The sequence below is a fragment of the Solanum pennellii genome, chromosome 10 (assembly GCF_001406875.1).
Source record: "Solanum pennellii chromosome 10, SPENNV200".
Lineage (NCBI taxonomy): Eukaryota > Viridiplantae > Streptophyta > Magnoliopsida > Solanales > Solanaceae > Solanum > Solanum pennellii.
In genome coordinates, this window is record NC_028646.1 from 68,150,012 (window position 1) to 68,162,843 (window position 12,832).

Here is a 12,832-nt window from a genome sequence, read left to right on the forward strand (position 1 = left end):
ATTAATATCTTTCCAAAAAAAAAAATGGTTTTCTAATTGCATAAAAATTAGGTAGCAACTCTACTTATTCACAAATTGTCAAGTTATGAGATGTTTCTAATTAGTTTTAAAATGGATCATATTGGTGCGACTCCATCACAACTGACAAGTGCTATAAGTGGGCCCAATGTCTTTATTCGGATCTTGATTATATCGTACATGTCCTTGTTCACCCCTGCATACGCCATAGAAATGCCTCCAAAAAGATGAATTGTGTGAATAGAATAGAGAGATAGTAGGGACAGAAGTCACAAATGATTCATCAAACCAAAAAATACTTATAAACTATAAAACCACTAATTAGAGTATAATCAACTTACGACTTTTAACTTATAACTACTTTAATGTTTACCAAACGCATAATTAAGTCAAAAATATTTATAAGCTAATTTAACCTACTCATAACCATAGCTAAACACACTCTAAGTTCCCAACTAAAAGTTCAATACAGAGATTCATGATGTCACTATTATGTAAGTTATTGTTGTAATTATAGCAAAACTCAAGAAGAGGGGTGAATTGATCTCTCTTTCCAAGGTTAATATATCAGTCGACTTCCCTGCAAATTAGAAGAGTAAACAAATATAACAATAACAAAAAAGAGAAGGGAAACAGTTGACATAGGTGTTTTTATAACGGTTCGAATCATTAATGTGGTACTTTGTGCAAGGAACTGAGTATTCTGGCGATGCAATAACACATTATAAGAGAACAGAAACCAAAGGACCTACGACTGACTGAAAACTGGAAAAAGCTTTGTTTGTTAAGAGACATAAAAAGAACAATATTCTTGTACATTCAACAAACATCTTAGACCAAGGAAGATCCGCGGTGAACCGAACCATTCCCTGCTAAACTTTGCTCAAGTTTTACAAGCTCAAACCCAAAAGCTTCTTTCTTGGTTAGCGCTTCTTGAACACAAGGAAGAAAATGCTAAAACAAAGAATGACCACCTAAACAAGGGTATCTTAAAATAATTCGCGAAAAACATTCTAGTGAAAATGGCAACATTGAACGGGAAAAAATCTGTACAATATGGGATAAATAAGCTAGAAGTGTGTTATCAGATTAGAACTTTTTATCAACATTCTCTATAACTGTATCTACTTAGTGGTGTCCACGTCTGAGGACTGAAAAGAATCCTCCGGATGGCTTCTCCTTGCGGCGATCATCTTCTTCATCTGCAACCTGACCCATACAATAGAATGTTAACGTTTTAACATGTCTTCACACGAGGAGAAATCGAGAACTCTTGAAATATAAAATCAAAGAAACAATAAGTAGAGCAACAAATTCTTTTATCTAAGTTTCTTCCTTGTGCATTAGCTCCACCATCGTAGATGGTTCAGCCATGCCCAGTGCCACGAAATGATTGATAACTACGACAGGGTCAAAATGCATTTTCTTCTTTGAATTTAACAAGTATTGCATGACCGAATAATACAAGGAAGGCCAGACAGCGGGGAGGGTGCTTTTAAATAGATATATTTATTTTTTTTTATGACAAGGGAAATCAGCAGCCCGCTACTCTCTGGGTGCGCACACGGTAAAACCTGCACTCCTCTGCAATAGCTCGCAAACCACATAGGAGAGGTAACACGCACTAGGCAAGCCTGGTGTGACGAGCTCGACCCAAAAGGCAAATCCCTTGCTTTCGGTGGCAAGGGGTTTCGAACTTGAGACCTCCATCATGGAAGATTTTGGAAAGAAGGAAAGTGATTTTGGAATCAGGATGCTGAAGATTGGAGAACCCTCAACTTAACCACTCATTACAAATTCACATTGTGGGTGTCAAATTTGTTGAACTACATCAAAAGTGACCATTCCTTTTGCCCACTTCATTCTTGGCGAATAAAAAAATAAACTAATGCAACCTACCTCTATGCATTGGAACTTGACACATTATGGGTCTAAAAGATGTATGTTTTCACTAGGCAATTCAAGTCATGTCTTGTAATCTATCAATTATTCGTGTTGTATGTATTTACATTTCAATAAAGATAGGATTGATTGGGTAATGTAAAAGAAAAGCATATACCTCTTTTGCTACTTGCTGCAATGTCTCTATTATCTCAGGAAAATCAGGCCTTGATGTTGGATCTCGTTGCCAGCATTTCTCCAGTAACTCAGCAATTTTTGGATGAGTATGTTTGGGAATAGCAGGTCGCAACCCCTGAAATCCATTAGAAAAGAACTATCACCATGTGTGTATTTTTCTTTAATATGTGTCTACATGCTTGTTAGCACAAGTATGAATCCAGCGATCATGGTCACATTTGATAATAATATATCATACCTTCTGAACAACTCCAATGGCAGCTTGTAGTGGGGTCAAGTACTCATATGGAAGCTGATAATCAAATAAAGAGATAAATAAAATGAAAAACAACAACAGAAAATGACTAAATATCAAAATAACCACAGATAAATACCTTTCCGGTCATAAATTCCCATAACAGAACCCCAAAACTGAAAATATCTGCTTTGTGATCATATGGCTTGTGTTCTATAATCTTCAAGAACAAATATCTGTTATAAGAAAATGCATGTACAGTGACAATAAATTAAGGCAAACAAAACTTCAGACTTGGAAAATGATTAAGCCGTCCAGTCCCTCCAATTTTATGCCCTAAATTTATTTTGGTACCCACAAGTTGGTCTGGACTCTGGACGCCACGGTTACAAGAAAGAGACCTATTCTGCATATAAGTCTACAGGTTGACAGAAGGAGCTGTTTAACTAACGCTATAACCCACCAAAATACTTTTTCTTTTGGGAAAAATACATGGTATTTGGTCAACTTCTCAAATAGATGGCATGTCGGGTTTTTGGTATTGACCCAACTTTTGGCCTACTCAGAACAAAATGCTTATGCACATCTTCTTTTGGGTAGAGCAAAGACGACCTAAAGAAAACGAAAGAAAACCTTCCATAGTTGGTCTATAGGCTGGAACCTCTCTTGATAAAATTCATCAAGGTTGACAAACTATGGATGTACCAGAACTTAATGGAGGAGCATTATTGAAAAATCATATACCAGATTAAAGGAAAGATTGTTGCTGGGTTAATGGGACAATTGCTTGCATAAATTGGATTACACACAAGTTACTGAAGAATATTCTACATGAATATGAGTACTGAAACTGCTAAAACATAAAATGATAAAATTCAACTGAAGCCACAGTTAGTTCTGGAACTAAAAGTCTAATTTTACCTTAAAAATCTGAATTTTCCATTAGAAGCAAATACCAGACTAAAGCTAAATTAGAGGTGTTCGGTCATATTCCGGCACACATTGGCATTTCAACCAATTTGTGATCTCCCTTTCTGTATGTTTTTCCTCTTTTAACTTCACCTTCTTTGGGTGTCGTATCTAATATGCACACTTTTAATTTAAGATCTGCATAGCTCAGTCCTTACTCAAGGTTCAGTGCTAGCTTAGGTAGTTCTAAGACCAAATATACTGGTTGATATTAATGTTGATGACCAAAGCATACCTCAGGGGCCATCCATCTATAAGTCCCTGTCTCTGCCGTCATGACACCAGTTTGTGCCTTCACTCTGGCAACACCAAAATCAGCCACTTTAACAACCTGAAATAATAGAAGTACTGGGTAAAACATGATATGGGACAGAATATGTTGTGTTAGCACAGTGGCTAGATGAAACTAAAAAAAAACTGATTATTTATGAAAGGCCTTAGAAATGAAAGCCGACAAGAAGAATGACAGTTTTTGCTATTGCATGGCTTTGACAAGCTAATTTAGGTCCTTGCGGAGAGACATGATGCATATCATTTCCAAGAAATTTAGAAAATAAAAAACCTTCTATGCTATAAGTCCGAAAACAGAAACAGACTGTCAACTACAAACAACTGAAAATCCAACTAATACCTTCAAAATTCACCAACAACTGATTTCAAGATATTGAGAGGACGAACTATAGTCCAAGAGAAGTTACTAATGCTACAACCAAGCAAACCATGCCACAAACTTTAGAATATTTTGGCATCTTAAATCCGTTTCACACAGTTCCGTCTCCAGTTTTAGACTAGGACTGTAGGCAGAGCTGGTGGACATTATAAGACATGGAGCATGTCAACCTCTTTGAATATTCCAATCCTTTTTTTTACTAAAGGAGGCTTCAGACTGTAAAGATTTTGCTTTGTCATATTCAGTTTTCCATGTTATTGTATATTGTGAATCAGTAATAATCAGCCTTGAAGTATTAGTTCATTCCTCTTTGTCTAACTTCAAACTACGAAACTGCTTACATCTTACTTGCTAAATTCATAGAAAATACCGAGAAAAGTGCATTCTCCCCTATCCCCAAAAGTGTTGGGAAGAGTTTAGACCATCCTTTCTTTCCCTTCCCATTCTTGAACAAGATAACAACATACCCGGCGTAGTCCCACACAGTGAGGTTCACGGAGGCTGGAGTAGAGTGTATGCGGAACTTGCCCCTACTTCATGGAAGAAGAGAGGCTACTTCCGAAAGACCCCCGGAATTTGTTCAGCTTTAAATAACATGCAGTTTTGGTTCTGCCTATACCATGAAACTTGAATTTCATGATAAAGCTCACACTAAAAGATGATCTTCTTGCTAAGTACCATATCACATTTACAATCTAAGGATGGAAATTTCTATGGGAACACCAAAACCCCAACATAAGTTATCTTTGTCATATCTTTATTTTGGTTATGTCCCAAGTTCAAGAGGTCATCAATAAGATGAACATAATTTCACTTAGCAAATGAGTCAGAAAAAAAACACAAGTTTGAGATATTTTAGCTAAGAAGTCCAATTAATTCTTCGATGACATCTCTAATGGCTATCCAATATAAGAACTAATCCTTCGGTTTATGAATTTATCTCTCCTTCATATCTGCAGTCAAATATAAGTTGCACAAAACAACTTACTAAAGCAAGATTCAGTCTCATATTCAGTTAGTAATGATAAAAGGTGTACTGGTACAGATTATGCAATTAATAAATCTTACTCTGCAAATTGAAAGCTGAAAACATCTACCAATAACATAGACAACAAACATCTACATTAAGCACATCTTACTTCATTTTCATCCATCAGTAGATTGGCAGCCTTCAAGTCTCTGTGTATGATGTTATTCTGGTGCAGGTAATTCATCCCTTTTGACACATCAATTGCTACTTTGAGCAAAGTAGGGAACTTGAAACTGCCCTTCTGTTTGTGTAAGTAGTCATATACGCTTCCTCCAGACATGTACTCTACAGTTCAGCAAATTAATGTAAGGTCATTAGTTAGAAAACTCATTTGGAGGAGGCAAGTAGAGGAAAACCATATGTTGTCTGTAGTTTGATTTCCCTAATTAAGCTATTAATATACCTGTTACTATACACAAGTTTGGAGGCCTGGTACATGCCCCTATGAATCGAACAACATTTTTATGACGAACTTTTCTGCAAGCACAGGCAAATGAAGTGTCAGATAAATTAAATCTTGAAATTATGTCGTCCTTGCCTAACCAACACACACCCAATTACATTCAAGTATGGAAGATAGAATGAAGCGTCAGAGAAATTAAATCTTGAAATATATAGTCTGTGTGTACCCAACACACTATGGCCTCCCAGAAAGGAAAATAGAACAGACACGTAGAAAATAATATATTGGCTGATTGATCAGGGATGATAGCTAAAGTATTATTGAAACATAGTGACTCTTATGAGAGAACTTCTATTTCATTAAACTAGTTTTAAGAGCAAAAGAAGGGAACACAAATCAATCAGATGAGAACATTTGCATGTCAGCACGTGTACTTGCAGCAGTAAAAAGCAGTAGAAAACAATGAATGCTTGCTCTCACCCAATATAGAGGTAAAAGCAGTTCTCCCAACATTACACCAACAAATCAAATCTTGCTCCATCGCAGGACACAAAAGTGATCTCATGACAAAACAAAACTAGAGACAGAAAAGAGAATGGTAACTAAGAATGAAGATGTCGGATCCTAAAAGGCTAACTGCACAGAAACAAGATAAGGTTTATCTAAAACAGCTATAACCTCCACAGATACTATGATATCCAACAAACCTCATGATATAAACTTCTTGGGCAAACTCCTTTTGCAATTCTGTGTTCAGGCGCTCAGATTTGAGGATCTTGATAGCTACTTCCTGACTGCAGTATGTACCTTTGTATCTGAAACAATCAGACAACTAATTAAGTTCCCTTGAAACCAAAAATGGTCATAGATATGATTTAGTGCACGACAAACTTACAAGTCACCATATGACCCAGAAGCAATCTTGTTGCCAAAGTTGAGAAGCTGATGATCAATTTCCCAGACATCAACACCATCACAAGGTATTGTCACAGGATCAAGTTCACATTTGATGAGTGTTTTGTCCTCCTTTCTAAAAGATTCTGATGGACTTTGACTAGGTGAAGATTTCTGCATCGCATTACTCCAGTTAAACAACAGTAAAATATGTAGCACTCAAATAATCTACACCTCAAGACATTTTTACAACAAATACAAGTACATCTATGGGGAGCTTCATATGGAAAGAGAACCCAATTAATTAGATTGTAGCATTTCCTACTAATGCAAATCGAAACTTAAAACATATAAACACATAAAATTAGCATAGGAATTCAAAAGCTTGTCCCAATAAAAAGACCACTACTAGGAACGAAATTTGACCATGGACTAAGAACAACCCAATTAATAAAACAGGTTTGCCAATTTTTTTTAGCATTTTGATGAAATTGATACATATTCTAGTTTTGAAGCATCAGTATTGGTTGGCTTAACTCAGGTAGGGCAAAACCAGGAGATACCTCAATCTTCAGAATTTCCCTTTTCAGTGCCATTCGAAGCTGCTCAATTTCCTGAAATGAAATCACAGGAAAACAAGCATCCATCAGCATCCTTACCTTTAATTGAGTGATAGAGTTGGCATTTGAACTAAGCATCATGCTACTTGTTCTCTTTATTTTAGAATGCTAATAACTGCCACTTAATCACTCTTTTTGGAAGATAACACTCACTCGCCAAAACATTGAAATACGACATTGAATATTTACTTAGGGCCCGTTTGGTCATGCGATATGCTATCATTATATAGAATTATGATATGGTATCATGATATGGATTCATAAAATGAAATTGAAGTTTTGTTTGGACCGGCGATAAGAAATTTTGGTGTTGTATATTTTCTCATAAACATAAAAATCCCATAAGTTCTAAAATTATTAGAATAGCCCCAATTGTTTATTCAATATTATCAAATAAACAAAAAATCATAAAACCGTATAATAAATTGTTACAAAGTTATTTTTTCTCCAGTTAAGTAATTGTTTCATCAATATATTTGAGTAAAAATGAAACACCTTTCACGGGCTCTTCAAGATTTTATTACTCAACAATCGTGAAGTGTGAGTTAAAGTGACTATATGTTAGTGAAAATAATAAATTTTGTCGGTGAGAATAACAAATTTTAAAAAGTAATGATGTGATTATAAATTTTATTTATATGTGAGATAAATGGTTGGTAGATATAAATGTGGGATTGTTTTAACAAAATATAAACTCGTGGATCAATTTTTGTATCAAAATAACTCAAATCATGATATGGTATTCCCATATGATTCCATATCATGGTTTTTGGAGAATATGGTATCACATCTCGTGATATGGAATCATGAGATGGAATCAGCGTAAAATCGCATGGCCAATTCCATCACACAATACCATATCTTGATATAGTATCACATGGCCAAGCAACTACTTAGTAAGCAACTGCAGAAAATGCACCATTCCATGAGCCAGGAAAAGCACTTTCTGGACCAGTACTTTCTTCTCCCTAGTTTGGAGATTGAAGATGAAAAGTAATCAAAATTCATCTTTTCAACTAATTACATGAAACAACTGCATAACTTTGATTAGAGAGATTTATATACTTCATATTCATGAAAGGACAGAAGAATAAGATAAAATGGAGATAAAAGATGCTACATTATCTACGAGTTCTTTGTATTAGGTGAAAAGCTATAATAGGACCTTAAGCTAAGAGTGGATCCAAGTGAATTTTTTCAACAGTGTAAAAGCAACAGAAAATATACCTCATAGGGCCAACCATCAACAACGAAAACATCTAGGGAGTAGCCATCAATTGAGGAAAATACATGTGCTTCCTGGATGTTCAGCCCAAGCTCGGCTAGTAATGAAGTTAACTGTCACATATTGAACGCATTCATTAATACTTCACAGTTTTCAAATTTTAGAAGTATGTGAACTAATATAAGGTGCAAAATTTAAAATTGTAAAATGAAGTCTTCAAGCAGGCTTTCATGAATTATTGTGTCCCCCAAACCAAGTGTATACTTCACCTATGGTTCTTGAAACATCAAGACATAAAACCACAATAGTCTTTACCTTCTAAGATGTTGATCAAATAACGAAATCCACACCTACCCACCCCACAAAAATCCCAACACCTAGAAAAGGAATCATTAAGATTCAGAAACAATTAAAACTATACATGGTTGGTAGACATTGGTTTTAATAATAGAAATATGAGCAGTCTTAACTGTCAAATCCAAAGCTCTCTTCTTATTCCACCTCTACACCGGCATGGGTGTACATTTTCTATCAAACGGACTAGTAAATTGTTAAGATATATCAAACGATAAAGCACATCCAACTACCTGGCTGAGGAGCTTGGGCTTGTCATCAGTTGAAAACGTAATTTCATGCATTGGCCTGTCATAATTATGTACCATGTTTAGTAGTGAGCTCCACAATATAAGCAGAAATAGCATACAGGAAAAGGGAACAGAGTTGAAATGCTCCATCTTGATTAAATTAATGTAGTCATAATTTTGAACGAATGATGGTCATGCATACGCATTACAGTGAATGAGTTAAAAACATAGATTTCGGAAAAACAATGAGAATGATCACAGCAATAATGTGGGTACAGATTTTTTAAAGCGTTTTGCAGGTGCCCTCTATGGATCATCATCATGTTATAGGGATAAAATAGTTCAGGACATAAACAAAGATAACAAATTTAAATCTCAAGATCGTATACCGTAACAAATTTCCACAAGTGACTGTAACATCCTCATCTTGAACTTCAGATTTGCTAGCTTCAAGAGCAAGCGCTTCGAGATTAGGGGAAGAACCAAAGGCAGGTAGAGGAAGGACACTACACATTAAGATGGAGGGAACATATTAGCATAATCAAATATCGGAGGTTGTACTGAAGGAATACTTGAAGGATGCGACAAAGCATCAAATAAACAGTACTAAAAGGCAGTAAAAATGTCCCATGTGAGACAGTTTGTTCAGGAACCTTCGGCTAATTTCCTTGGTTGCAGAGTTTAACGGAACAGGATCTGCTGAGTTTCCATCAGGAACTTGAGTAACCTACATAATGCCACGTTTGATTCAACACGCAACTACGAGTAGTTTAAGTTAGAAATGAAACAAATAACAAGGCAAATAGAAGAACAAAAAAGCATGCTATAGACAGTGTTTCAGACAACCCGGTTAGAATGAAACTTGAAGTGAAATTACCTGAAACTTAACGACTTCACTGGATGCAGATTAAACATTTAAGGTGTATAGATGAAAGAAGACGATAGAATCTGATTCAATGAAATGTCTGATAAACTATAATCTTCCAGATGCAGATGTTTTACCTTACAAGCTCAATCGTTATATATTCCTACACAGCATGCGTCAACTTATGATAACAATATGCTAACATCTGAGCTATTAATATTCCATTACTTTAGGAAAATGAACATTTTAGTGGCCATTCATATGACACCACACCGAAACCAAGATTCTATCCTGCAAAAGGAACTAACCTGCACTAGCCGGACATCAAAGGCAGGTCTATTAGCTGGATCATGCGCGAGATGTAGTAACCGCTTGTGCCTGAGTACATCTTCAGCACTTACATTCACATCTAAGGCATACCTTAAATGCAGAAAAACAAATTAATCAGTAAATCAATTGTAAAACTACGCAGCAGCTTATTTACAAACTATAATTTGCAACTTCCTGCATCCAAACCACACATCTATAAAACAAACCAGAAGAATCATCAACAAAAGCAAATTGACACACTTCAATCAAACTCTTATCTCGATCTATAACTTTTCACATTCACCAGCTAAAGGAAACAAAAATTAATAGCCTCAAAAATACCAACCGCATAAGTACAAATATCAACCATAACCTCACCACAATTGACTCAATTCCAAATATATACAGATACATTAGAGATGATATATTACTGTAGGAAGATAGCTACCTAGTAGGAAGACGATTAAAGTGAGACCAAAGCTCATCCTCAAACCCAGGCTGTTGAGCCTCATCGTTATCAGATTCCTTGAGTCTACGAAGAACCTCATTATATACCTCCAACTTTTTTCTGTGTTGCCGGCTGTTCGCCGGCGCTGTATCCACCACTCTACTACCACAACTCTCCGTATCCTCCATCACCATTTGAACAACTCTCTCTTCTCCAATGTGCCCAAAACTCTTAAACCACAAATCAAAAATTACCGTAGAAAGGAAAAAAAAGGGGCGCAGTGGTTTTGAGGAAGCAATTCTTCTCTATCCAATTCAACTTCTCTTTTCTGGGTTTAATTAAACCTTAATTAGCTTTTGATTTCCCTTTTAACCTTTGGCTTTTATAATTATTTTAGTCTTGTGGATAAATAAACTACTATTATTATTATTATTTTATATCTAAAAATTGTAAATATAAAAAATATTAATTAGTCTGTATTATGAGTAAATAAAGAAGATTTGGATAATTTCGAAGAATTAGTTTGTGAAAGGAAAACCGATCAAGCTGCCGCATCACAAAAGGTAATTACCCCTTCAGTAGTATTAATTTGCACTCCTTATTTTTAAAACGGCCCCATCAACAAGATCCACCAAAATCAAAGGTGGAATTCGTGGATTCTCAAGAATTTATTAGTTTATTTTTTTAAAAAAAAATTACATTTATATTAGAATATTAAATAAATATATATGGATATTAATTTATGAATTTCTGAAAAAATTGATTGACAATTTAGTAATAAAAAAAGGATGAAAAAATTATCTCTTAATTCTGATTCCGCCTTTAATAAAATTGAGAAGTACTTATACTAAAATGGAGAAGCACTTTATAATCTTGTTCCACTTTCAACTAGGGGTGTGGATTGATCGCTTCGATTTGATTTTAGGTATTATCGATTTGGTTTTGGATCTTTAAATATATTAAATCAATAATCCAATCAAGAAGAATTTTTTTTATCGATTTTCGATTTATCGGTTTTGCTCCATAACAATTTGGTTTTCGATTTAACCAATAAGAAAATACTGATCAAACAGATATATGACTTATTTAATAAATTTGACGCAACACAGAATAATCTAATGAAAAACTATATAAGTGCAACACAAAGAAAAATTAAGAGAAATAAGGTTCTTATTTTAGATTTTGACATTTTGTATAGTATAAAGTTGCGAACTAAATGTGTGAATTGAAGGCTAAATAATAAAGACAGTAACTAGTAAGGTATTGAGATTAATATGTTAATGTTTATGTCCAAATAATGTAGTAAATTACTAGTATTTATAGGTTATCGATTACCGAACAATCCAACCAAATATTAAAAAATCAATACCAAACCAATAGTCCGATTATTTTTTAGTAAAACCATTAAAATCGTTAATGCAATAACTCAATAACAATTTTTCGATTCAATTACCGATCATTTCAATTTTTCACCTTCGACCAAAAAAATAGAAAAGTACTTATTTACGGGGTTGCTTATCGTAGGATTCTATATATATTTATATTTAACGATTTGATTTATTGATTATTAGTTTTTAAGTATATGAATTCACTAATTAATTAGTAAAATATGAGTTGATTCGATAATCAATTAACAATTATCTGATATATAAATTTACCTTTTTTAACTATGTTAAATGCTTTGGGTTGAGTATTTTTTTAGGGGCGACATAAAAAAAAGGACTTTATTGTCATTTTTTATGATTTATGATTCTTGAACAATGCGCGAATGAAATTTTCAGATAACAATGATTAATTTATATTTCTTGTAAAATGGATCTCTATTCTTTACAATGTAGCAAAGTAAATTATATTAACTCTCGAAGGTTTTAGCATTTTATTGTGCTATTAATAAGTTGTTCTCATTTATGTAATTCATCAATACTATTTTATCATTTAAATTTTATTATTTATGTTTTAATTTGTTTATTTTTTTTTTTAAAAAAAATATTGTTCCTATAAAAATATCTTTTTTTAATAACTTTTTAATTTCAACTTTCCATTTAAAGAATTCAATGGTATAATAATCTTTAGAACGTATGACAAAAGAAGCAAATTATTTATGTATTAATTTTTTTATATAAATTATTTAATGTTTGGTAGCGAAATTAGGAAATAAGTTGTAGTAAGACGTTTGATTTGTAATTNACTCTTTTATTTCTTTACATTCATCTTGAATATATTTTAATCTATTGCAATCCTTTCATTCAGTTATTTCGCTTCGGCTATATTACATATACAGACACTCGAATGTATCAATGTCATTCGATTGCATCTTTTTATGATGCTGACACAGGTTTTCATGATCATCAAAAAGTGGTTCACTGAGATCACTCAACACTCAGCTAGCTTTTGGTGAGCCTCATTGTATTCCGGAGTATTTCACATTTACTTTCTAGTAAATAGTTTTGAGATGTCGTGGGTCTTGTCCCGACATCCTATAC

General features: G+C 34.1%; 1 protein-coding gene across 2 annotated transcripts; it reads right to left on the reverse strand.

The window, feature by feature from the left end:
- Positions 1-773: 773 nt before the first annotated feature.
- LOC107002556 (serine/threonine-protein kinase STY46-like) lies at positions 774-10,732 on the reverse strand. Of its 2 annotated transcripts, XM_015200618.2 has the most exons (16): positions 10,350-10,729; positions 9,901-10,012; positions 9,381-9,454; positions 9,117-9,233; positions 8,731-8,785; positions 8,146-8,256; positions 6,862-6,912; positions 6,300-6,472; positions 6,112-6,219; positions 5,405-5,478; positions 5,111-5,286; positions 3,537-3,632; positions 2,472-2,552; positions 2,336-2,389; positions 2,078-2,212; positions 774-1,227 (listed from the first exon to the last, which is right to left on the reverse strand). In XM_015200618.2, the coding sequence occupies exons 1-16, from the start codon at positions 10,541-10,543 to the stop codon at positions 1,147-1,149; spliced, it is 1,692 nt and encodes a 563-aa protein (XP_015056104.1). In that variant the 5' UTR covers positions 10,544-10,729; the 3' UTR covers positions 774-1,146. The 2 variants fall into 2 exon arrangements, 1 of the variants encoding a protein (XP_015056104.1); XR_001454526.2 differs by lacking the exon at positions 774-1,227 and having other exon boundaries at positions 2,125-2,212; positions 2,472-2,568; positions 10,350-10,732.
- Between the last annotated feature and the right edge of the window lie 2,100 nt (positions 10,733-12,832).